The 27,939-nt window shown below is 21.6% G+C and overlaps 3 protein-coding genes across 3 annotated transcripts; all 3 read left to right on the top strand.

The window, feature by feature from the left end:
- Positions 1–337: 337 nt before the first annotated feature.
- Positions 338–1,752, top strand: OCT59_010190 (uncharacterized protein). The gene has a single exon (XM_025321535.2). The coding sequence runs from the start codon at positions 353–355 to the stop codon at positions 983–985; it is 633 nt and encodes a 210-aa protein (XP_025168639.1). The 5' UTR covers positions 338–352; the 3' UTR covers positions 986–1,752.
- Positions 1,753–2,985: 1,233 nt separating this feature from the next.
- OCT59_010191 (uncharacterized protein) lies at positions 2,986–4,254 on the top strand. The gene has a single exon (XM_025321534.2). It carries the CDS (start codon positions 3,231–3,233, stop codon positions 4,062–4,064), a length of 834 nt encoding a protein of 277 aa, XP_025168638.1. The 5' UTR covers positions 2,986–3,230; the 3' UTR covers positions 4,065–4,254.
- Positions 4,255–23,031: 18,777 nt separating this feature from the next.
- Positions 23,032–24,067, top strand: OCT59_010192 (uncharacterized protein). Its single transcript, XM_025321532.2, has 2 exons — positions 23,032–23,166; positions 23,303–24,067. Exon 2 carries the CDS (start codon positions 23,354–23,356, stop codon positions 23,816–23,818), a length of 465 nt encoding a protein of 154 aa, XP_025168635.1. The 5' UTR covers positions 23,032–23,166; positions 23,303–23,353; the 3' UTR covers positions 23,819–24,067.
- Positions 24,068–27,939: the final 3,872 nt, after the last annotated feature.

A 27,939-nucleotide genomic window follows, 5' to 3' on the forward strand; every position in this document is an offset into this window, starting at 1 on the left:
TTGGGTTAGTTAGATATTTGGCTGTATCGGATTCCGGAGATTTTGTCCTATTAATATTTTTTTTTTTTCATATTTATAATCAAAAACTAAATTTATCTTGTTGTTGTTGATTTTTATAGTATTTAAATGCATTGTTTCATCCTTTTTTTTTTTTTATGTATATAATATTATAATATTATTTTAGTTATAATATTTATTATTGTTGTTATTTTATTTTATAAATAAATAAATAAATAAATATACATATATATATAATATATATTGTTAATTTTTTAAATATGTTGGTACTTTAAATTTTCCAATAAATACTTTGCATTTTTTGTAATGACAATCCCTCACCCACGTTCTAATTATGACCAGAGCTATAAAGAAAGCTTGTAGTAACGAAAGTAACGAAGACCTCATTAAGAAATATGGAAAGGTCCTCGATGAAGTTCAAGATACTTTAACGATCACGATCTCAAATGGGCAAACCCCAACCGCTAACGAATTATTAATCAAGGGAGATTTGAAGAAACCCACTAATTCCAGTATGTTATGCATCAATCACCTTATCAAGACTTGCGGATTGATGGATGAAGTTCGAAAAGTTGAAGGAACTTCAAAAAGAACTATGCAGATTACCAGGAGGCTAGGGGGGATACTATGGAAACGCATGGACTGTCACGGTCCAAACAAATTATTTTTTATCAAGCTCGCACAGGAGCTTAGACAAATCCATAAATCGAAATTTCCTAATTACAAACCAACTTCAAAGAAATCGGCAATACGACAATTCAAATTTAAGCAATTTAAGCACGTTAATGATCACATACATATTATGAATGATCATCAGATTCAACCCAATATAACTAATCCTCAAAATTATTTACCTCAACAACAACAAATTTCACCACAATTAACACAGCAAGATTTTTCATATTCATCACCATATCAGCATGAAATCCTTTGTTATTCCGACGGAAACAACCTTTATATTTTTTAAATTTATAAGAATTCCTTTTTTTATCTAAAAAATGTCATCAAAAAAAAATTTTATGATATTTTCCTAAGGAGTATATTTGCACCCGATTTCTTATGGAAATTTTACTATTCGGAATAATTCGTTTTTACAATTGACTTATTTAAATTATAGTACAACGGAAATGTTATTCACCTTTTTTATGATTGTAGTACTACGAAAATATTATTCACGTTTTTATTTATACTCACGTTTTATAGATCGACAAATTCAAAAATCTCAATTTATTTTAAATTTTATTCGCGTTTTTTATTTCAAAATCACAATTTTTCTTCTTTTTTCTACGAAATTTTTCTTCGCGTTTTTATTGATTTACAAATTCAAAAATCACAAATTCATTTTTAATGGAAATGGTATATATGTACAGTAAAAAATATATATTTTTTTCTTTCTTTTTAAATAAAATTCGTCCCCCGATAAATTCTATCGTGAAAATTTTTTTAAGATATTTGTCATATTTGTCACGTTTTTTTCAAATTATTTTGTCACATGACATGTATTATCACATGATAGACTAGAAGAGGTACGCGAGACGCAGCAACAATTAACCAATAAAGTACTAAAAGTATTCGCCAACGACATCATTTTTTTACAGATATTTTTTTTTCTTTTTTTCTTTTTTTTCTTTAACATAGATACATCAATTAAATTTATTGTAATTATTTTTATTTTTAAAAGAAATAAATTCAAAGAGTCAGTCACATTAATGCAATTTTATGCAGAATTTCATTAAAGAAAAAAAGAAGTTATGAATAAATGATTATCTCTTATTACATTTTTCTATCTAGAAAGGTATTTATTAGATATACTTAGTGATAATTCTTTTTATGGTAAAAAGAAAATTAATTTTTAATCAGTTTGAAAAATAATAATTTATTATTTCCTTTACAATGTGACCAATGAATTTCTATAGAGCGAACAAATCCCATTATTGTATGACATCATAAGCAAGAAGAAATTTATTTCTTAATACAGTAATCAAGATATATATTAACTAGAAGGATATTGAAAATTTATTATTTGAATACTCGTGAAATATTAAAAAATCAATTTATTGGTTTAAAAAATATGAAACATTATAAAAATATATATATATATATATATATATATTAAAAACTAGAATGGCGTAAGTTTCTCCTAAAAATAACATTCCTTTTATGAGGAAGAAGTTTTTTTGAGAGATCGACATTAATTTTGCAATTTTTCATTATATTTATTAAAATGATGAAAATCGACGTAACACAACAATAATGAAAATAATAAGCCTACAAAAAGAAAAAAAAGAAATTATTATTTATTAAAAAACATTTATATAATTAAGAGAACGTATACAAGAAATCACCAATTGAGGGAGTTACGTTACTCCCGTTTCGATAAAGATTAATTATTGGTGTTGTTTAATAAAATCAACGTCAAATAACGTGTATATATTGAGTTACGAAAACTTTTTAAAAAAATACATTACACAATTAGCACAGCCCGATTCTAAATTTTTTTTTTTTTATTAATATTATTATTATAATAATTAATTTAAAAATTTCTTTTTTTATTTGTAAAATGTTTTCATGATTTATTTTACTATTGAAGGATATGAAGGATATTTTAAATAAATAAAAATAAAATTTTAATATAATACCGATTTAATTAAAATTAAAATGAAATATCACAAATCTTTTTATACAAGGGATACAGGAAGTGATATAATAAAATATATAAAATATATACACATTATATACATACATACATACATATATATATATATATTATATAAATTTATGTACTTTTTATTTATTTATTTATTTTATACCGTTACTTAATATATTAAAAAATTTTTTTTTTTTTTATCATAGATTAGTAATTTATTTTATTTTATTTTTTTTTAAATCGTAAATAATAAAAAAAAAATTTTTTTTTATATTTTTTTTATATATATATATGCATTAAAAAATCACGAATTACGCGTATTTTATTTTTTATTTTATTTTTTCCAAATCTCTTTCACGAGATAAGATATTATTATACAACTGATAACAAAAATATATATATATATATATATATCATTTTAAAAAGAGTTGATTTCCCCCATTTTTTATTTCTAAAAAATAATTATTTTTTTTTTCACAAATTTTGAACTTTCCCTTTCTTTTTTTTTTTTAAAAAAAAATAAATCTTGTTTTTTAAAAAAAATAAAATCTTTGCTTTTAAAAATATGAGTTCTCTAGTAAATTCTAATTCTTGGCAAAACAAACTTAAATCATGTAAAGGAGACTATCCAACATTAAAACAACAAAAAACAATTGAAGAAAATTTTCAACGAGATGATATCTTTGGACACAAATATAACGTTAATGATCTATTTAAACAGTTCTACAAAGTTTGGCCTGAAGAATCTCAAAGAGTAAAACCAAAAAGACAACCAAATTCTTTCATGATATTAAGAGCCGTCTTAGGATTAGTGGCAAATGATAAAAATATTAAGTCCAAAATTGGAGATGGAACAGAACAGAGTAGGCTTGCATCGTTTATTTGGGGCGGAGCGAGTGAAAATGAAAAAAATAAATTTGAACAATTATGCTCTGAATTTAAAACATTACACCGCCAACTCTACCCTCAATACGTTTACAAACCAACTCCCAGAAATACAAAAGTTGGTTCCGTCGTGGAGATAAAAACGGCAGAATCATACCAGTCTCTTGGTATTTCAACAAGTATATCCGCTCCCATGGGTCACATAGGGCATTCTTTCCAAACAGAGATAAATGACACTTACCAACACCAAGAAGAAATGGAGATGGAAATAAATACAAGTGAATTAGATCAGCACACATTCTTTGATGGTTATTTCCCCTATGTACAATATAATAATCAACATTATTCTTCGATTTCCGTAAATTGCCCAGATCCAAATGATGGTCAAACATCATTTAGTGGCAACGTCGATCTACTCACACCATATTTCACCACAGTCCGTCATCCTTTTGGAAGTTATCAGGATCTACAATTTCCCCGTGCGGGACAAAATAATAATAAATTTTATAAATAAATAAAATAAATAAATATAAAATTTTCCTTATTTCTTTAAAAAGAGAGAAAAAAAAAAAAAAAAAAAAGAGAGCCTCTAAAGAATAATATTTTAAGCAGATTTTATTAAGCATTCAATATACGATATAATTATAATTATATATATTTAAATATGTTTTTAATTTTTTCTGCATCTCTTTAGTTGAGAGAACAAGTAAGGGTAGTAGTATTCTTCTTTAAAATTTTTAAGGTCAAAAAATATGTTTTGTAGGGAATTTTTTTTTAAAAAAAAATAAAATAAAAAAAAAAAAATGTATATTAGATATATATTTTAATGTGTGTTTTTATTAAATTTTAATATTTTAATAAAAGAAAAATAAAAATTTTTAAAAAAAGAGAAAATTTAAAAAACTCCTTTAAAAAAATGTATATGCAGTGTAATATTAATTCCTAGAATTAAGTTTTGTACGTTTGTATCATCACACAAATTACAAATTTAGACATGATTATCAACTGAACTTTTTGCTTTGTATTTTTTAACAAATTTGAGAAAACCTTTTATTTCTAAATTGCTTTAAAATGAGATCATAATTACGTTCTTGGTTGCATATTTATTTATAGTTCGGCCGAAGTCCGAAGGGTAATTATTGTTTGTGTTAATGTTTCATTTTTTTTCTCTTTCAAAACATTCCAAATCAAACTCACCAAAAAAATTCTGATAAATATTTTGCGGCCCGGAACGCATAAATATAATATAAATGTGTATAACGTTATGCGCAGTTAATTATAATTAATTATTTACACAAAAAATTACATAAATTTTTTTTTCTTTTTTTTTAAAAAAAAAAACTTGAGCGAAATTTTTTTTTTTTTTAAAAAAAAAGAGATTAATTATTAAGAAAATTCTATTAATATAAATGGATAATATGAAATTTTATGTACTATATAATGCCATATTTTTTTTAAGGTTACATTTATATTTGTTCGGAACTTAATTATTGTTTAAAACTTAAAAAAAAAATAAAAATTTTTTTTTTTCGGAATAAATTTTATCCGTATGTTTTTTTAATTAGGCAATTGCGTTTTATTTTTTATCAGTTGTACAAATATAACACTGTTCTATATACATAGTAATCTTAATGATAATTTTGGGAAAGAATTTGTCAGTTTCAGTGTCGAAGAGAATGGAAAACGAATCATATAATTGGTATTTAAGGATAATATCATTCACTCCGAGGTGCAATGGAATTATTATAAGAATAGTTCCGATTCATATTGTTATAAAATATGAAAAAAGTAATAAAAAAAATATTATTATAATTTATATAAAATATGAAAAAGTAATAAAAAATAGTTTTATAATTACAGTAATTCGAATAATCTTTATAAAATATAAAAAAAGTAATTTTATAATTACGGTAATTCGAATAAATCATTTGTAAAATCTTTAGTATATTGTATAAACTGTGGCCGAATATTAAATCGAGTGATTAATGAATTTTCTAATCTTTTTAATCTTTTAATATTTCTTTTTGTTTCCTCATTTTAAATTTTTTTTAAAGTTTATTTTAAAAAGGCAAATCTGAATTGTAATGGTTGACTCAGAGTATTTTCATCATTTTGGATAAGAAAGCAATGGCACATGTTAATCCTTTCATTACTATCTATTTTCTACGGAAATCATGAACTCTAAATGGTTTACAAGAAGGAAAATGTATTATACTTTCATATGATTTGATATTTTCACCTCTCCTTCTTCAAGACAAAAAAGATCTTATCTTTTATCAAAAAAAAATTATTCATTGTTAAAAAAGAAAACAAAAACAGGTCATGAGGTCAAAAAATAACAAAATAATTATGCAATAAACATTATGCGAGTCATAATCAAAGTAATAAAATAAATATTGTTCTAAAACTTTCTGACTGATAAGATTAAAAAAAATGAATTTTATTATATTGCTATATTAGGATTAGTTCCGGGCAATGCAGTTGCCGGGTTATCGGCAAATCTTTTATCCGATTTATTCCGATTTATCCGATATTAAAAAAAAAAGAAATTTGTATTTTACTTTTACAAGTTCTTTTATTATTATTATTATAATAAACATATGACGCGTATTTTCTTCTTTTCTTCTAGAATATCAAATTTAGTAAAAATTAATCAATCGCGTAAGGAAATTTATTGTGAGTATGAGTTATAATTATTTCATGACTCAGAACTGACTCTGATATTTCTGTATTTTATCATTGAATCGCGTGAATAAAAAAACTATTTAAAATAACCTGCATGTCAGATGTTCATTATCGTAAATATAATCATTTTATTAATGCATAAATGCGGCGAAGTAAACAATATTTATTATCATTGTTTGACAAAATATACCAATCATTTATTATTAATCGATCGGTGTAATTTAATAGTACATTTTACTTTCTCATAAAATAAATTTATAAATATCACATACTCTTGTAGTATGCCGAAATTTGCCCGCTTAAATAATTGACATATCGAACCTATGTTCTAGATTTCATGCACTGTGGAATTAAGAACATCCGTTATAATGTTCTAAGCTAAATTTAGAAAATTGTCATTAAATCAGGTGAAATTATATAATGGGCGTTACTAATTACCATTAAACGCGATTTTCCAAGTTAATATAAAAAAACTAATTGATTTCAATATATCCCAGTATAGGTCATCTGGTCATCTGCCCTTTTGTAATGTTATACGAAATAAAATGAATGAAAAAAAAAATCTTGTTTAATCTAGTATAATAATTATTTGACTCGGTGAAAATAATGAAAATAACTAAATATTCGGATATAAATTAAATTAATTAAAAAAGGCGTCACAATTAAATTGATGCAATATAATTTATTTATTTGTAATATAACAGGTTTTTTCACGGAAAACGGGGTCCGATAGATTTTAAGTTTGAATTTTTTTATTAAAAAAAAAAAAAAAAATTTAAAATAATAATATAATAGTAAGCAATCTGATTTGCCACAATGACGCACATGATGTGGCGTTAAATATCTTTTTTTTGGAAATCATTTGTCTCCAGTCTTGTTTTAAACAGGTTTTAGCCGGAGACAAACTGCGATGATTTTTTAGCCACTGTTATTTTGTTTATACATTTTAAGCCCATTAAACCGCCACAAATGGTTAGGTACTAATAAATAATATTCAATTGCATATTTTTTCTTTCAAAATTTCTTAAAGAGAAATATGTTATTGATAGTATTGTCTGTACTCACAAATTAAACAGGTTGTTCATATTCAATTACGGGACAAGATAGTTGATGGATGTTCTCAGTTATAACTCGGCAACCCTCAGGGGGATTGTTTCAAATAATGGGATAGTATTTGTGGCGCATTTATAGCATTTATATGTGACAACACAGTTATCATTTCCTTTTTAAGTTTTCATTGAAAAAATTATTTTAGTTTAAGGAGCTGCGCTAATTCTGTGTAATCATCTGGGCTGGGAATTTTTTAATCAAAAAAAAAAATCGTTTTTTTTTTAAAAAAAAAATTGATGTGCATGATTATCGTTTGATTTTTTGATCGTTATTGTTTTAATTTTTAATCGTACAACATTTAATTAAAAAAAAAATGCTGTGTTCAATGGAATTTACGAAACTTTATTTTAAAAATGGAAAGCAAATATTTTTTTTTAATCAACCCCTTTGGCTAAAATGACTCATACTATTCATATATGAAGAAATTTCCATTGAAATAATGATTATTGATGAAATATTGTTTAGATAGAATAATAATATAGAATGATTTAAATCATGAAACGTTGAACAAAAATATAAATTTATACAAGACGGACAATAATAAGACGGAACTTTTTATATAATTAGCTATTCTTTATCAAAACAAAATTAGATAAATTATATATGCATGATGCACTTTAGTGCTTTTTTTGATGATGTATATCTTCAAACAATAAACCCTTACTAGGACGCAAATCGGAATCGAAATAACGATTTGATACAATACATCAAACATAAATTATAAATTTATCCATTACCATAAATTTCTTGATGAATGCAATCCTCCTTTATTAAGAAACAGGTCAACAAAGATTTTACATCTTAATTTGGATTTATATTATTTATATTACAAATTTATAACCCCAAAACTTGGTCTTTTTTTTTTTGAAATTGTAATATTGTAAAAATATTGTATAATATTGTACAAAATTTTCTTCTCCATACAAATAATCGGCGTATGAAAATTCCCCGATATAAAACTAGTTTTATTTATTTATGATTTTGCATACAATAACAAAAAATCATCATAGAAATCAGGTGTCATGTATAGCTAGAACGCACAGATTTTGTTTCATATGCAAAATTATATTATTTTCAACCAAATTAAAAAAAAAAAGATTGATTAATTATATTTGTTTGACCCGCGTCTTTTTTTATAAAGATCTACTTTTATTGGGTACTCTTAAAGGGGGTAATTTTTTATAGAATATTCCAATCATGCAAATTCATGCTGATCACGTCTGTATTACGTTTCTATGGAAGGTTTGCATAACATTCGAGAAAACTGTTCCATGAAGATTAATTATTGTTTCATAAAAAAAAAATCAACAAAACAAATAATTAAATACCAGGAATTCTATCTTTTTTTTTTCATCTCATTCACCCCGTCTTCAAACAATTCCACAAAATTAATTATTTTAATTAATAACATCAATGAACATAATAAAACATAATAAACACAAAATAATAATAGTACCTTTTTTTTTTTAGATTTACTAAAATAAGTAATTAATTTATATTTAGCTTTTCTAGAAATTAATAAAATTGAACAGTGCAAAGAAGCATATTAACGTCACAAGGAACGCCATATTGCATCACACATATTTCATATGAAATAATTAATTGTTTTTAATATTTTGCATTGCATTAATAATACACAAAACACAAAAAAAAAACAAATCAAAAAAAAATTTTTTTTTTGTGTATCGATTGAATAATATGAAGAGTCCAATCTCAATCTTTTCTTTAATTTAATGAATCGCTTTCCTAATTGGTTTAGTATATGTATATGCTAATTAACTAAACCTTGTATTTTTAATCATCCATTGTATAAAGGTTAAAGTTACGAACAATTTCACTTACTTTGATTGTTTATTAGAAACATAATACAGCAGTATACCGCATACATACAATAAATATGAAAAAAGAAAAAAATTTTTTTTTCTTTAAGAAAAAAAATAAAAAAAATAAAAAAATTTTAATATCGGAATCATTGACGTAAAAAAAAAATCAAACAATATTACGCAAAATCGATTGTATCGATAATGAACCGAAATGAAAAAAAAAAATGTAAATGTTGTGTAAATCTTGCCTGTCAAATAAATGTCAAAAAAAAAACAAAATAAGTAATTCAAAATAAATTTAACTTTTTCTTTCACAATAACAACAATATAAAGGATATTGTTAATATACAATTATTAAGCTTTTGATTTTTTTTTTTAATAACAAATAAGCATAAATATGGTATATCAATTAATCTAATTATAAAACAAAGATATGTTTATTTGACATATGTCCTACGTGATTAGTGAAAAAAGTGGCTTATTAAATAATATAAATGGGATATTTGAGATATTCTTCTAATAGTAAACGCGTTAACTAATAGAAAATCGCGTCGCGTTCTGTTTGCGGTGTGGCTTATGGTTAATTGGCTTAGATTTCGCGAGGCGGATCAACCCGTGGCTGATATCAAAATTTGATATTAACTTTTTACACGACACATTTGAACAATTAAAACTTCTTAGAGTAAGTTGTTCAACACATACGGAAATATCAAGAATATCAAGTCAAATTTCATCTGAAATTGAACAGTTATGACATTGAACGGTTATGATCTATTTTATTTATACAAAGGTTAATACATATAATAAAATAAATATCGCAATATATAAATTAAAATAAGCATAGGACAGTTATTTCTAATTATTGAAATTTACCAAACTTTTAGTACTGTAAAAAGTTAGCCAAATAGTACAATTCTATACTAATAATTTTAGTTTTTACATTGTGTTCCAAAATTGGTACAGTACTTCAGATTCCATACTTTTACTATATATTAATTTTGATAAATGAATTACAAATTAAAATATAGCCAATAGTAAAATTTTATTAATTTTTTTGTTGCACCTACCTGTTCATCTATCAGTTTTTATTGTCCGGGCTCAACATTTTTTCCATTTCAGTTTCTAGTACTATTTTAAAAATTAAAATGATCATTTAATTTACACGTTATAACTGATTGTATCAACATTAACTGTTAATATTAAAATGAGCTGATCTACAGATCGGCCAAAATTAAGGATTTATAAATTTATTCTATTTCGATTGTGTTACATGATCATCACGTGTAAAAAAAAAATTTTGTACTTAGATTTAGAACCATTACTTAATTTTTTTTATATAATTTAAAAATTAAATACTTTCAAAGTTATTTTTATTTATTCCTGAATTTATAACTAAAAGAAAATGAATAAACAAAAAAATTGTATTTTATTAATTACTAATATTTGGCTATTAATTAGTTATTACAATTATTTAATATTAATTTCTATTTTTCTGAATTATTATTTTTTTATTTTTTATTTATTATACTTATTATACATTTGTATTTTTTTTTTAATATATTTTCTAAAATAACATAGAATCATAGATATGTAATAAATATAATTATTTAATTTTTAAAATTTTTTAAATTTATTGGCAAAAAATTATTAGTAAATATAAAATATTAAGAAAATTTTATTATTTTATTTTCAAATTAAAAATTTATTAATCAGAATTTTATTATATATATTGATTAATTTTTTTTTTTATTTAACTTTAAACTTTCTAGTATTTATATATTAAAAATTTTAAAATTTGTAAAAATATAATATATTGTAGTTCAATAAATTTTAAAGATTTAAATAATTTATTTAAATATAATTAAATAATATTTTTTTTTTATATTTAATATAATTTATTTTAAATTTTATTATTATAATAAAATATAAAATTCAGAATATTATATGCAATATAATATACTAATAGTTTATATACTAATAGTTAATATTACTTATAAATTTTTTTTATTTTATTTTACAACTAATAAAAAATCTCATTATATTAATATTATATATAATTTTATAATATAATATTACTATAATATTTTTATTCTTTTACAGTAATATATAAGAATATATACTGATATTTTGGTTATATATACTAATACTTAATTTTACTTAATATTATAAATTTAGTTAATTAAATTTTAATTTGCATTATAATTTGCAAAATATTATCAGTAGTAATTATTACTATTAGTGATTTTATTAGTTTAATTTTTTAAATTTTATAAGATTAATATTAAATTAAATAATTAAATAGTATATATATTATTTTATATAAAATATAAAATGAATAATAAAAAATATGTATAATAATTATTTTTTTAAAAGTCATCTTAAACTTATATTATAACAATTTTTTATAATCAGTATCACTATATATTTAAATAAATTTTCTTATATTTTTTTTATTAATAAATTAGGGAAATTACATATATTACGTAATATTCAGTTTAATATAAACTTACTCCCCTTCCCCCTCTTGTCAGATTTAATAACCAATCAAATTTTATTATTTATAAATCATATAATCCCCCTTTGATAATTACGTAATATATGTAAATTCCCTTAGTAATATATTTAATATATTTATAAATTATATAAATAATTACTAATAAATATTAAAATTATTTTTTTTAAAATTTCTTATATTAAATAAATGAAAATTTTTTATAGAATTATATTATGAAATTTTATTTTAATTATTATTTTATTTCTGATTGGAATTTTCTGATTGTAATAATATAATACAATAAAATTATAAAAATCTTACTTATATAATAAAAAAAGTAGATAAAATTCTTATAGTTAATCAGTTCAGAAATTGTTATAATATAATGTAAAATTGCTTATTAAAATTAGTGAATTTTGTCATATCAAAATTGTCAAAATTATTTTTTTATTTTATTATTTGCATTTTAATTAATTTTAATAATAAAATAATTTCATTATTTTGTTATAATATCAAAATATCAATATTTTTAATATTTTGGCAATAACCTTTTTATTTTTGGTAAACAACTTTATGCAATACTTAGTTCTATGATTTGAATGAAAACTTATAATTGAAAACTGTTAATTTTATGAATTTTAAAATTAAATATAAGATGATTGGATTTATTTGCTTTATAGGAAAAATTTATAAATAGTATCTTTGTATAAAAAAAAAGGTGTAATGCGTTAAGATAGACTGTTTTAATAAATTATACTTTTTGAATAAAATATACCACCTAATAGTATGTATATAAAGTACTCTTTGCATGTATAATAAGTAATATGATAATTAATAATATTAGAGTAATATAAATAGTGATTTTTATTATATATATTTTTATTTCTTTTTTTATTTTAATAAATTATCATATACACCATACTGGCTGCAGAAAAAAAAAAAATATAAAATCACATAATTATACAAATATTATGTAAATATATTTACTATTATTATATTATTTAATAGTTTTAAAAAGAAATAATTATAAAGAAAAATTTAAAATTATTTAATAAACAAAATTATATATGTATTAAAAAAAAAATAATAATAAAAATTAACTGTATATTACAAAAAAAATTCATTGTATTTAAATTTTAATTTAAAATTAAATTATATAAAAAATTTAATTTAAAAATTGAATAATACTCAAAAATATATTTGTAAAATACTAAATATATAAGAAATTAAAATATAATTATTATTAAAATAATTAAAAAATTAATAGAATTACTAAAAGAATACTAATTAAAATAAATTTTTATATTAAGTAAAATATCTGAATTTTATAAAGAAAATACTATATATAATATTAAATAATAAAAATTATAAAATGCTTGAACATTACATTATATGTTCATATATTATACTAATCAGTTAATTATTTTTTTAATTATTTTTTAGATATGTTTATTACTGTATTTTTTTTTTGTTTTTTTTTAAATCAGTTTTTTAGATATAATTGCTTTTAATTTTAGAATTGGATAATAAGTAAGTTTTTTTTTTATCTTTTATTAACTTATTTACTTTTTTAAAAGTGATTGTTTTGGTTTATATTTTTAATAAAGATTCAAAATAAGCCTCTTTTTTTTTCTTTTTTTTTGCTTCTATTTTTCTTTTTTTTAAATACAGCTGTTTTTAGTTTTTCTTTTAATGAAAATTTAAGATGAATTTTACTTTTTTTGTTTTTTTTTTTGTTTTTCTTATTTAATTACTAACCTTTTATGTTTTTTTTAAATATATACTATTAGAATACTATTTATTTTTAATAAAGGTTTTTGAAAATATAAGGTAAAATTTATATTAAAAAAAAATTTAGGTCTCTTAATAGCTTAAGGTAAAATTATATATGCAATAGATAAAGGTCTTCAGTTTTATTATTAGATAAAGTAAAAGTAATTTTTTAGTATTATAAGATAAATTTGAATATAAGTTTTTGTAAGTTTTAATATATAATAAAGTAAATTTATATATAAATTTTAATATTTACCTATATAAATAGAAGAATTCTAATATAATAATACCAATATTTATATTGTTGTTATACATATATGCCAATTCGTAAAATTGGCCAAATTTAAAATTTTCATAAAATTTAACTATTGTCTATTTAACAGAAATTATATTTTATAAACATCAATTAAACTTGTGTTCATATGATCCAGTTTTATTAGAAAATAAAAAAAAAATTTCAAACTATATTCAAAACTAACAATAATAACTACTTCTTTTCTCAATCACTTTTTAATCACTTTTTCGTTAAATAAACTAAAAAAGTTTGTAAGCATATACAGTAGTTATTTCTTAACTAGTAAGTAAAAGAAAAAAAATTAATACTTTCTATTTATAGGAATAAATTGTTTTTTTTTATTTTTAACTTTAGTTCTTTTTTTTTGTAAAAATATGTATAAATATAAACGTAAGTTTAGATATAGGATTTTTTTTCTTTTTTTAAATAAGTTAATTTTATACTACTTATCTTTCATCTTTTTAAGATTTTTTATTAGTTTTATTCTATTGATATCTTAAATAGCAAGTAAAATCTTTTAATAAAGTGAAAGGAATTTAAGACTTTTTTATAAAATATTATTTAGTAAGAAATACAATTTTTGAAAATTTTTATAGCGAATTTTATACCACTTTACTGAAACCCGTATTTTTTCAGTTTTGAAGCTACCTAGTCACTGCCTTCTTTCTTTTCATAAGCTGCGACCAAGTAACTGTAATTTATTTATTTATAAATATTTCTTTTATGTTATTTTATAAATTTTAGTTAAGTGACCTATAATCCAAAACTCAGAATAATCATAAATTTTAATTATTTAAAATTAATATATCAAGTAAAAAGGTAAAAATTAGGCCGCTTAGGTATGAAATTGCAGTAGTAGCGAAATAAACAATGAAGATGATTATTAGAAATTTATTAATAACAGAATGATGTTAGTTATTAATATGATCATATGTACAAATACTTAGTATCCAAATATATATTTAAAAAAGCATCATTACATCATACAATTTATTAACACGTATATTTAATAAATTATAGCAAATTATTGTAAAATATATTGTAAATAAATATATTGTAAATTTAACATAAAATACAGTCAATTCGTTATAATTGGATAGCCACGGATTTTTAAGCGATCAATGTACTAAATTTCCGTTGACATAGCGCCTCTGGTGACACAACTATAACTGAATTTTTAGACACGTCTCTATTTATTGTATTCTCAGTAAATGGGCTTGCTCCCCTGTAACCATTATATCACCTATTTTCTTCCAGTTCTTACTCTTTAGTAGTGGTCTAAATACACTTCCGATTTTACTATCAATTTCGTTTACCTAACTAGAAACAATGTGAAATTTTACAAAAAATTTCGTTTATTTTAAAAACTTTTCATTTGACCATTACACACCCAACCCGCTAAGAATTAAAAAAACTTGCCCATTTGGAAAATATAACCCAGATGGGAAGACAGAAGATTTATTTGCATTACTCAATCATCCTCTATTCTCATTTAAATTTCTATGCACACTCTTCTCTATTTATTTACGGTCAAGTTTCTTTCTTTCTTTGTCAGTTACTTTGCATCCCCATAAGCGTTCATTTCTCTTTCACTTTCCTTCGTTTTTTTTTATTTAGACGTCAATACTATTAAAAGAATCAAAAAACTCTCTATAAAGAAACCAGAAGAAACTATCAATTAGTATAATCAGAAAAATATTATGAATTTTAAAGATTAATTGATAAAAAATATTTAAGATTACTACCTGCTTTAGTTTTTTTCTGATAATATTTACAGAAGATTCTACTAATTCAATTGGTTGATTCATTCTGCCATGGCCACGACCATCTTTTACGTTCTTCTAATTGCAATAATGAAAAACATAAATAAAATATCGTAATATGGTGTAATTCTGTAAATAAATACAGCTTCTGTTTCATTTGGCATAGTATTTTGTTGAGATTTTCATGTTCTCATCATTTTAATAAATATTTAAATATTTAAAGTTTAAAATGCTCGAAAATATTTAAAATTATGAAATTATGAAGTAAAACTAGCGTGAAAGTTTTTTATTTTATCGTACTAATCTATTCAGGTATTGCATATAGAAGTAGATAAAAAATAAGGTTATAAGAAAAGTCTATTTAAGCTTATTAGACGAATAATTTAGACTTTTGTGTATACTTAACAAATAAACTTTTATGTATATTAATAAGTAAACTTTTATATATAATTTACTTTGAAATATAAAATTATTATTGTTAATAAGAAAAAAAAATTTAAGATCAGGGAAAAATAATTGTTAACAAATTTCTTTCAAACGATTTTGATTAAAATAAAGCCTTAGTTCTTATGCCTTTATTGTTACACTTATTGAAGCATCATTATTGTTAATAATATTAAGATTTTTATTTGATCAAAATAATGGTTGACAGGAACTCTTTCTGATGATCTTTCATACCAATTTTTAGCGAAAGAAATATTCAACAAAAATACAAATATTATATACAAACTATATATAAACATGTCAAAAAATACAGATATAATGTTGGGAAAACAATTTATAATAGAGTTCTATCAAGAGTTTGACGATTTTGATTTTGAGAAGAGGTATTTGCAATATACTTACGCTATGCTGAAAACAAAGGAGTTTCAAGAGTTTACTAAAAAGACTACAGGTACCTGGGATGTAATACCAGAAGTATTTTCACAAGATATGTGAAAGCCATTCTCAAACCAAACAATAAATATTATAAATTTTATAATAAGGTGGAGTGCACATATCTTGAAGAAAAAATTACCACGATAATTCTTCATCTCAACTGAATGACCACAGCAATACTACAAGGTTACGTGAATTAGAAGGGACGTCAACAAAAAAGGAATTGGAATTTGCAAATAGTGTACAGAAGAGTTTCAGCAGCGAAACTCTTTCCCAAATATTCTGGAACAAAATTTTTTTCATAATATTGGACATTTATTTCTTTAAATATAACAAAAAACGTTCATTTCCAGTTAACTAGAAAGAGTTTCTATACTCAAACAACTTTACATTTTTTTTCTTCCTGTTGCTCTTCATGCTTAAACATTAGAAACAACCTTACTTCCCTTCAGTGCTATTTTTATAGGAACCACTATCTCTTCACAACAAATCTGCGAAGTCTTCTCAGAAGATAACTATATCTGAAGATAATACCCCTCCGCCTATACAGGCATCTAATGCCATTCTTCATCTTTACCAACCTTGTAAGGTCCATTATTTCACTCACACCACAAAATTGATCAACCCTTACACAACTTGTGATACACATGGATGCGGTACTCTTTATAATTCCAAAAAAGCAATTAAATGCCAAAAAGACGTTGAGCCTGTGGGACTCACCACCACACAAAAATCAATCAATATCATTTTTTTGGTGTTAACCATATAGTGCAAGGTCCCAATTCTAACTCGCAAAATTACAATTCCTGGTACACCAATTGAATATGAAAATCTTTATAAAAATTGCTGGAATAAAGAGGACCAATTATCTATGAAATATTGAATAAATTTAAAAAAATGAATGTTAGAATTGAATCAATTAAAGGTATATATTTACATAATTCTTTAATGAGAAACCTACGCGTTACTTTGTTAAATAACTTACTAATTTCTAACACATATTTAAAATTGAAGTATTATTGTAATTATTTTTCCGTATATTATTTAAAGTAGGTACCTTACAAAGAACAACTATTGAAAAAAATGTCCTATAGCGGTCAAAATAAACAGCTGCACGTCAAAGAAGTTCACTCCAACTGTTTAGGTGTTGGTTATACTGTTACTATTAAGAGATATACTTCCTACATAGGAGAATGCAACCCTGAATTGAAAAAAGCCATGAAAAAGTCTAATATTTAAAGACAATACTCAAACAATATTCAAAATTGAAATTCGATGTCATCACTTGCCCAAACAAGTAAAATATTAGAATCGTCTCACAAAAAGCTTCTTAGCTATGAGGTCCACAGCAACACAACCAAACCTGTCATACTCAAATATTATATGACATGTCTACCTAATCCAACAGTATTCAAACAGATCTAACACATACCTGAAAAATTTGAAATATATCTCAAATCACCACCATTTTGTTATTCTTCCATTCTCATAGATAAATAGGCTCAACAGCAGGAGAAAATTTGGTTGCGCAATATTAAAAAGTGTAACAAAAAGAAATATCTTTACCTTTTTTACTACCGGTTTATTACAGAAACACCTATAACATCAATCTGTTTGACTACAAAATCAGACGCCATTTTAATGTCAGTTCCATTTCTCAATACAATAATGGATACAAAAAAGCTTTAGAGCTTAGACAACAATACCAACAACACCAGAATTATTATATAGAAAATGTTACCACTAAATCCAATACTAACGCACATTATGTTATTTCTGAACAAGACCAGGTGCTTATTAATGCTTCGGACTTATTTTTACGTAGAACACCTCCTCTGGATGTGGATTCACATACCACCATGAGTGATAACTCGTATATATCTGCTGCTGAATAGGTAGTGACTGTCATCTACCGGCGCATGAATAATTCAACACTATAAAACACAACAATGGACTCTTTATTAAATGCAACATTCTATACCTGGCAGTATTTACGTATAACATCTGGTAGATGAAAAAAATACAGATATATGATTTAGTTAGAAACAATTTCTTTTTTTTTATTTTTGTGTGCTTTTTCCTCTATGTCGTTTCTTACAATGCAGGTAATGCTTAGTATTGTTTTTATAAATAATAGGCAATACGATCCTTATGAAGGTTGGGTCTATACAAAATTTTCTTCAAGCAAAAGGCGTAAAAATCAGAAAAATTCGGATACATAAAAATATTCAAATGGAAAATTTCCAGTTAAAACAACTTCTGATAAGAATTTTCTGGATAATAATTTTGCCGAGAAATCATGTGATATTACTTTCCGTAGTTCTGACTCATTTCAATTTGTAGAACCAAAGTTAAACTAATAAAGTCATTATCATCCCTGTATACTTTATACGTGATGAAAGTAATACAAATGGAGAGAATTATTGGTTTAAAAATCAATTTTTATTGTACGGCTATTTAGTTTATTACTTACTGTATTTATTATATTATTGCTATAATATAGTTGCATAGCTGCCATTAGGTGGTCTAGTAATTTAATAATCACACAAATACTTAGTAACCTATAAATATTGTAAAAGCTGCTAATTAGTAAATTATTAAACTACCTATAAGTAAATTACAAGTTGCTTATTTATAATTTAATAAGCTACCTATAACTTTTACAAACTTTTACCTAAAAGTTGCTTATCGAAAAAAGTTAAGTTACCTTAAAGGTAACCTAATTGTATTATTTAAACTTAAATTTACATCTACTAATAGACGGCATTTAGGTAATTAGTAGGTAACCTAGCAGTATTAAATTCTTAGGTTTCAGCAAAGCAGTGACTTAATTGTTAATTACTCAGCATACATGCATACTAAATAAATGATTTTATATTTATTTGAAAGTTCAGAACTTGCTCTATTTTATAAATCAAAGATCATTCATATTGAATTATTACATATAGAGATATTAATAATCAAATTCAAAAATAAAAAATAAATGTATTGAATATATTTATTTAGCAACTAGTAATTCAAATTTTGTGATTTTGGGTTCATTAGATAAATTTTGACATTCTCTTTCAAATAAATATAAATTAATTTGTCTAGCATATATACACGTTAAGTTATTTGCATTTTTGTTACAAGAATTCTGTTCTGATTTTTAATTTTTATATTAAAAATAAAAATATGTAACTAATTGACATTTTTTGCATTGGCTGGTATAGATATATCATTTTTATGTGATTTGGTTATAATATGGTTGGGATTTTATAATCTAAATTTGTTTATAAAATTTATTTTTTTGGCTTAAAAACCTAATTTCAAAAATTGGCTAATATAATTGAATTTTATAATTTTTATTAAGAAAAAAAATTTTTTTTTAATTAATTAAACTGAAATTTATTTATTTATTTTTATTATTTTTATTATTTTTTTCAATTTGTTTAAACTGAAACTTTATATTTTTTTTATTTTTTCAATTTATTTAAACTGAAATTTTATATTTTTTTTTATTTTTTCAGTTTATTTAAACTAAAATTTTACATTTTTTATTTTTTAGTTTGTTTAAAGTTTAAACTAAAATTTCTTTTTGTTTTTTTTTTATATAAATACTTTATTTATTTTTTAAATATACTTTTTTTTGTAAAACTGACAAATGAAATAACTGAATAGGTAAATGAAAATGGATAATATGTATTAATTAAGAAACATTTTTAACATTTTTTTTCTTTTATAAATATTGGACTTTTGTAATTAAAACATTTTCTAATGTTTTTTATCTTTTATTATAAAGATATCAGATTTTTGACTCTTAAGGTTGACTAGATTTTATGATATTGATGAGATAAGAAGAAGTGGTATTTTTTTAATTTATTTTATGAAATATTTTCTAATATTTTCTTTTTCTTTTATTATAAGAATACCAATCTAAAAAAAGAAAAAACTTTGAAATTGCAAATAAAAAGTAAAAATTTCATGTTTTTATTATTTTTATATTACTTTATTTTATTTGAGAATATTATTAATACTTTTTTTAAAAAAATATTAAACTTTTTTTTTTTTTTTCTAAGGTAATGCTATTACACTCCCATGCCAAAAGTTTAAAACTACTCTATTTTTATTATATTAAATAAAATTTTATTCTTATTTATATAAGTTTTTTTTTTAAAAAAATTCTTTATATTGTAATTTCTTGAATAAATATAAAAAATTATCATATTGATTTTTATAAATCATATAATACAAGATTTTTTTCTCAATGATGAATTTTTAACTTTTCAATTAGAATGATTATAATAAAAATAAACACAAAATTTAAATAGTTAAATTATATTTTCAAATTTCGTAAAGATCGAATCAGTAGTTATTGAGAAATTAACAATTAAGAATCGACAATTTATATATGAAAATCATTATTTATTAGGTCTTATATATAAATTATCAATCCTTAATTATTAATTTCTTGATAACTACTAACCCAATTTTCATGAAATTTGGAATATAATTTTATTGTTAGCTAAATTATTAGAATTTTGTATTTATTTTACTGTAACTGCTTTAGTTAAAGAGTTAAAATTTTACTAATAAAAAAAAAACTTTATTTTACATGATTTATAAATGCAAATATGGTAATTTTTTATGTTTATATAAATAAGAATAAAATTTTATTAATATAATTAAAAATAAGGTGGTCCTAAACTTATTGCATGGGAGTATATATGTAAAAATATAAAAGCATCTAATATGAATTTTAAAATCATAAAAAAACAAATTTCTTAGGTTTTTTTATTATTTTAGTAGTTTTTTTTTATTTAAATTGCTATTAATATTTTCTTCCTTTTTTTAAAAAGTTTACCTAAACTTTTATATGGGGTTTAAAATTACAAATATTATTATTTTAGTGTCTTTTTTATTTGAAAACACTTTTAGAAAAGCTATTTTCAAGTTAAAAAAAAAATAAAAATAAAATAAAATAACCAAAAAGTTATATGTATTTATTTATAAATAAATAATTAGCCAATTAAATTTTAAAAAATAAATTACATAATAAGGAATGCAGATACATTAAAATTTTAAACCCATTTATTCATTAGTAATTTGCAAAATAATAAAATAATAAAAAATATATAATTTAAACTGATATTATAATATTAAACTAAATTTAAAAAAATTTCTAACCAATTTTTTGTAAAAAATAAACTACAAATATAAATTTAATAGTTTATATTGAATTTTATTTTGTATAATACAGATTAAAATTAAATAATTATCATATAAAATTCTGGAAAATCTAAAAATATTTTTTAATTTATTATGATAGTTTTAAATAAAAATTTTTATTATTTAATTTTAATATATAATTAATTAGTTTATCTTCAATAATTTTACTAAATAAAAAATAAATGTATATTCTACTATTTTTTACTATAATCCTAAGAGGGATGTATTTAAAGAGGTGTCACCATATAAGTTTAACTGTATGTATTTTCTTTAAAAATATAATTAGTTATATAAGCTTAAGTTATATTGAATAAATATAATATTATAAATAATAGATTATAAAAATGTTTTTAATATAATGATTTTATATATTATTTTTAAAATATTATAAAATATTACTAAATAATAATAATAAGTTATAAGTTATAGAAATAATCTTTTAAAGATTATTAATTTTTTTTCCTATAGCAATTCAATTTTGCAGAGGACTATAATTTGGACCAAGATTAACAAATCACGTAGACGAAAAAAAAATTTAATACGGTATGCAATCACACGTTTTCTGTTAAGTGTCAACGTATTTTAAATAATCACTCATATTATTTTGTTCCCACGTAAAAAAAAAAGTATTATTTTATTCCCAAATTTAGAATATTCGATTATAGATTGAAAGATCAGATATTCGTATAGGAAAATTAGATAATTTTTTTTTTTTTGGCGCAAATTGACATGACTCAGTAATTTCTCTCAGTTATGATGGTGGGAAGGAAGGCAATCTTTTGTATATATAAATGTTTAGGTTCATAATATGATTGCTGTAATATAGTTAAATACGGTAATGCCAAACAATTATGATTTTTGATTTATAATTTTAAAGTGGAACTGCGCTTGTACGAACGTTAAATTTGTCAAGCTATGATTGGTACTTAGGCCAATCCTTTCCGGCGTTACTTTAGCGCCCGTTTTTATATTTTTATATCTGTATCATATCTCTGTACGTAAAAAACAATTTATTTATTATCAATATTCTTGTGTAAATAATCACATAAGTTATGAAATCAGAGTTGGTACTGAGTTGCACTTTATGTTCTGAGTTGGAATTACCCAGGTTGTAAAGGTAGTAAATACTTTATTTTGACCCTGGCCAAATTCCTAAGTTTAGTACAAATAATAAATCAATTAACATCATTATCTTTTCACCTCAACAGAATTTTATTATTATTTACAATGTGTTAAATTCTTTCGCTTAAATTTTATTGTGTGCTTGTTCTAATTTTATATTAATAAAAATGTTGTGCAATAGTGATACTAAAAAACGTTTTTAAACATTTGAGTCATAATTACTCAAGATCATGACTCATCATGAATAATCGAGATCTTCGATAAAATCCCCAGCAAATCTGAATTTTAAAAAAAATGCGTATTTTTTTTTGCCACGCATTTTTTTTGCCAGGACGGACAATAATGGGACTTATAAATTAAAATTTTCTTTAAAAAGGAAATTCCTTCGGTCCGATCTTATTTAAGCAAATTACAAGACGTACTAATTACAGTAAGTTGGAATTAAAAATGAAATTACATAAAGGGTAATTTGTATTCACATTTAAAGTTTGTCATATGATATTTATTAATATTGATAAATATATTTATGCAATAAACTAAAATAATTAATTTATCGAGGAAATTCTCTCTCATTTCAATTTTTTTTTTCCTTGTGTCCAGTTTTTTTTTTCAAAAAAAAAGAAAAAAATTTTTTCACGTTTTATTCCCGATATGGCCGCAAAACGAAATGTACCTAACAAACAAGATATTTTAAATCATTATGATGAACATTTAAATGAAATAAACGAAACCGTTGACAAGTTACTTAATGCGATTAAAATTGACGATATCCCGAACGCAATTAAATTCCTACCGAAATCCGAAAAAAAGAACGGTCGCGCCAAAAGACCGCCTAATTCAAATATATTATGTTCGAATCAACTCATGAATTTTGGCATCAGAAAGATTGCTGAAAATATTTGCGAAAAATATGATTATGATAAACAACGAATATTAATATTATCAAGACAATTCACGGGAAGAATCTGGAAAGAAATAATTTCCGTTGAAACAAAACAATATTTCGAAAATTTAGCTAAAGATATCGATAATCTTCATAAAGAAAAGTATCCGGATTATAAATTAAAGTCTCGCAGAAAAAAGTCAACTGTTAACTTTTCAGTTAAAATACTTTAAATATTTATCATTATGATAATTTTTTTTGTGCAAATGTTTCTGTTGATCATCAAACTTTATTTTTCTTTCTAAAAAATCATAAAAATATTAATCTCCTTTATTATTTTTTGTTATTTAAATTTAAAAAATTGAAAAATTGAAACTTTACATTTTTATATTGCATTAAATACTAAATAATTTAGCTGAAATTATATTTTAACTAATTAACCATCTTAATTAGTTAATTAATCAATTGGTTCTAATCTTTATATTAAAAAATGCATTATAATACTTTTATATAAAATATAATTGATAAATATTAAAGTTTTTTCTATTGTATTTTTTTTTACTAATAATTGTTAAAAATATTTTTTAATAATTATTAAAAATATAATTTTATAATACATTTTTTAGTATAATTTTATATATACAGTAGTCAATTTTCTTTAAGTATATTTTATTATACATATTGTCAAAATTCAATATAATTTGGAATTAGTAATTTTAAATTTAAATAGTATAGAAAAAAGTTAACTGTTTTTACATTTTATAATAACTAACATTTAATTTTTTTTTTTTAATAAATTTTTTTTAGATTTTTTTTTAGATTTTTTTTAAATTTTATTTTAAGTTTTTGTTTAAAATTTTTTTTTATTTAAAAAAGTTGCATATTATAATTAAACTAATTATATAAATAATTTTTTAAAATTATATAACTTTACTTTTACATTAATTATATTATATAATTACAGAATTTTAAAAAAAATTCTACACAAATTCTTTAATTTTTATAATATAATATAAATAAATAATAATCAATTAAATTTTATATAATACCTTGCTTAGGCATTTTTGCTAAAATGGTACATTTTATATATTATTTAAACAACTAATTATTTGTATAATTAAATTTTATCTTAAATTTCTATTTAAAATTTCTATTTAAATTTTTTTTTTTAATTGAAATATTTTTTTAATTTTTTTATTTTTTTATATTTTTGTATTAAGATAATATTTTAATTTGAATTTTATTTTAATTTTAATTATTTTTTTATTTTTATTTTTCAACTTTTTTAATTCTATACATTTTTAGTTTTAGTTTTATCTTTAATTTTATTTATTTTTAATTAATTAAAATTATATTATAAAATTATATTAAATTTATTTATATATTACTTTTTAAATAAAAGTTAATATAAAAATCTTTATAATAATTACAAAATAATAATATTATAACAAATAAAAAGGAAATAATTTGAATTATTATAAAATATACAAATGGATTTCTTTTATCAAAATATTAATTAGATTTAATAATACCAAATACTATATTAAAAAGATTTAAAATGTATGCAAAATTTTTTATTTTAAAAAAAAAATAAAAATATAATTATAAAAATAAATATCAGTAAATAAAAATCTCTTTTAAAAAAAGTATTACAAAAAAATATATCAATAATTAATTAGTTTATATAATTTATTTCATATAATATAAATATACAAGTATAATTATTATAATAATAGTATATATAAAGTATAAAATAATTATTATTAATATGTTTTTATAGAACTTATTAGGCATATTGTATTAATGTTTATTATATAATATAAAAATTATACATTAAATTTATTGAAGTAAAGCTTATAATGATCATTTTGGTCCTTAATATTTTTAAAATAAATAAAATAATATTATTTATTTAGTATGCTTTATAGTATGCTTTATATAATAATATATAATTAATTAAATTAATAAGTAAAAAATTTCTATTTTTGCAAAATAAAATAAAAAAAAAATTAAAAATAGATAAACAATATAAAATAGTTTATATATTTTTTAATGATTTTTACTTTTGTATTAAAATGCTAGTAATACATAAAATTATATAAAAAACCAAAATATATTTTCTTGAAAATTTAGTAGAAATAACAAAAAATAAAGAATTGCACTTTATATAGTACAAGACAATGTTGTAAAAAAAAAATTTATACAAAATAAATGTATACAGTATGTATAACATAATTATTATTAACCATTATTTGCTTAGTTAATCTGGTATAACTTATTACCCTGTAATATTATTTATAAGTTAGCTCTTGGTATTGTAAATTGAAAGTTAAATTCATATATTAAAAGATTTAAAAGACTTTGCAATAAATTTTGAGAATTTGACATTAAAAATCATTTACAATTAATATGTTGTAAATTCCTTCTATAAAGAAAATATTAGATCTTAGGTACTTATAAAAATAATTCAACTTAATCTCCACAACTGATTAGAATTAAGAATTAGAAGTTGATCTACCTTCTAAATCATAGGTTACTGTATATTGATTCAATGATATTTCAGGGTTTATTCCGTGATGAACCCATTCTAATTCTCAAATTTGGCGGTTTGAGTGTATCAATTTTTGTTTTTTGAAAAATTATTAGAATGATAATGATCAGTTATATACTTTCTAAAGTAATCCACGCTTGACATAATATATTTTTAGATTAGTTATATACACACCTCTCTCGGTGAACATATCAAGAATATTACCGAAGTACCAAATACACGTGGAAATATTAAATATAAAAAAGTGACATTAAGTTTTATTAGAATAAAATCATAATATCACCAAGCCACAATCCGGAAATTCTTTTTAATTGAGCTATAAATGGTAAAGCCGAAATTTAAGCATAAAATGAAAAAAATACAAACATGTCATTTATCCGAAATGTACATTGAGAATGTCTTTATCCTGAGTATGTACCGAGTCAACAAATCTCATTGTTAATTTAGTATTATTATTTGTTTTCCCGAAAAATGAAATTATCTTTCATTACTAATTAAGAACCTATTTATGGACTAACGTGTATTTTACAAAATCAACATTGTTATCATTTACAATTGGCAAAATTTTTTTTTGTTGATAAATTTAAGAAGATGCACAATATCAAACGTCTAATTTGATCTAATTTATGATTATGTATTAATTGCATATTTAATTGCCCTGCGTTTAATATGCACGGTTTCTTTTAAATTTCCGATTATGAGATCGCAATATGCATGATGACATCATTATTTTTATTGCAAGACGTTTTTCTTTACAATTATTTGATTTCTCTCGCGTTTATCTTTTGAGATCATAGATCATGAGAATAAAAGATTTTTAGAAGATCTATTTATTATGTATAAACTGGTTTTTTTTAAAAAGAATTTCATGAGTCATAATCACAAAAACTTGTGTGTCCAAAAATCCTGTTAATACACTAGTAGAGTTTAAAACACAGAAGATCGTCTCATGAAAAAAAGAATTTTTTTTAGAATGCTATAGTACATGCGATTTTGTAAAATTAATTATTTATTTGCGCGCACACAAAAAAAAAAAAGATTTTTCTTTGTTACACGCCTTACGTTAAACAAGTTTGAATTACCACTTTTCAGCCAAAATACTTAAAATACTTATCTAATATTTATATTTTGTAATATGCCCAAATGTTTCATATCAATAAAAATGTTGATCATCAAATCTTATTTTTTCTTTCTAAAAAATCATGAATAAATATTTATAATACATTGATATTAGAGATGAACCATATTTTTTTTTGTTTATATATTTTTACCGGCTGATTTCACATTTTTTTTTTGCTTATGAAATAATTGAAACAATTACGAATCATAATTTAACTATATTTATATTTGAAATAAATATTATGTTTCATCATCAGAATGCACATGTTATAATGTTTCATAAAGACGTCACAGATCAGCAAATGGGCGTTCTTTTTGTTTTCGCTATTAAAAAACATATTTACAGCAAAAGCCGTAGTCATAAATATTAAAAAGTTTCAAACGAAATTTTACACATCTTTATTGTTTATTGTTATTATACCGCGAAATAATATCTATTTAATCATTTTAAACTTTATAGATCAAAGGTTTTTTTTGGTATTTCCATTACTAATGATATTGTGTTCGAGCGTTCAATTAAACGAGTCGAGGTAGGAAATATTAATATAATCTACATTATTAGTGTAATCCATGAGTGAATATCACGGTTTAAAACAGTGAAGATTTTTAATTTCAATTCTGATGGGTTATTTAAAAATTCTATTAGTATTGAAAAAATGTTCATTTAATAAAATTATTAAACAT

Source organism: Rhizophagus irregularis, chromosome 18 (genome assembly GCF_026210795.1).
Source record: "Rhizophagus irregularis chromosome 18, complete sequence".
NCBI classification, from domain to species: Eukaryota; Fungi; Glomeromycota; class Glomeromycetes; order Glomerales; family Glomeraceae; genus Rhizophagus; species Rhizophagus irregularis.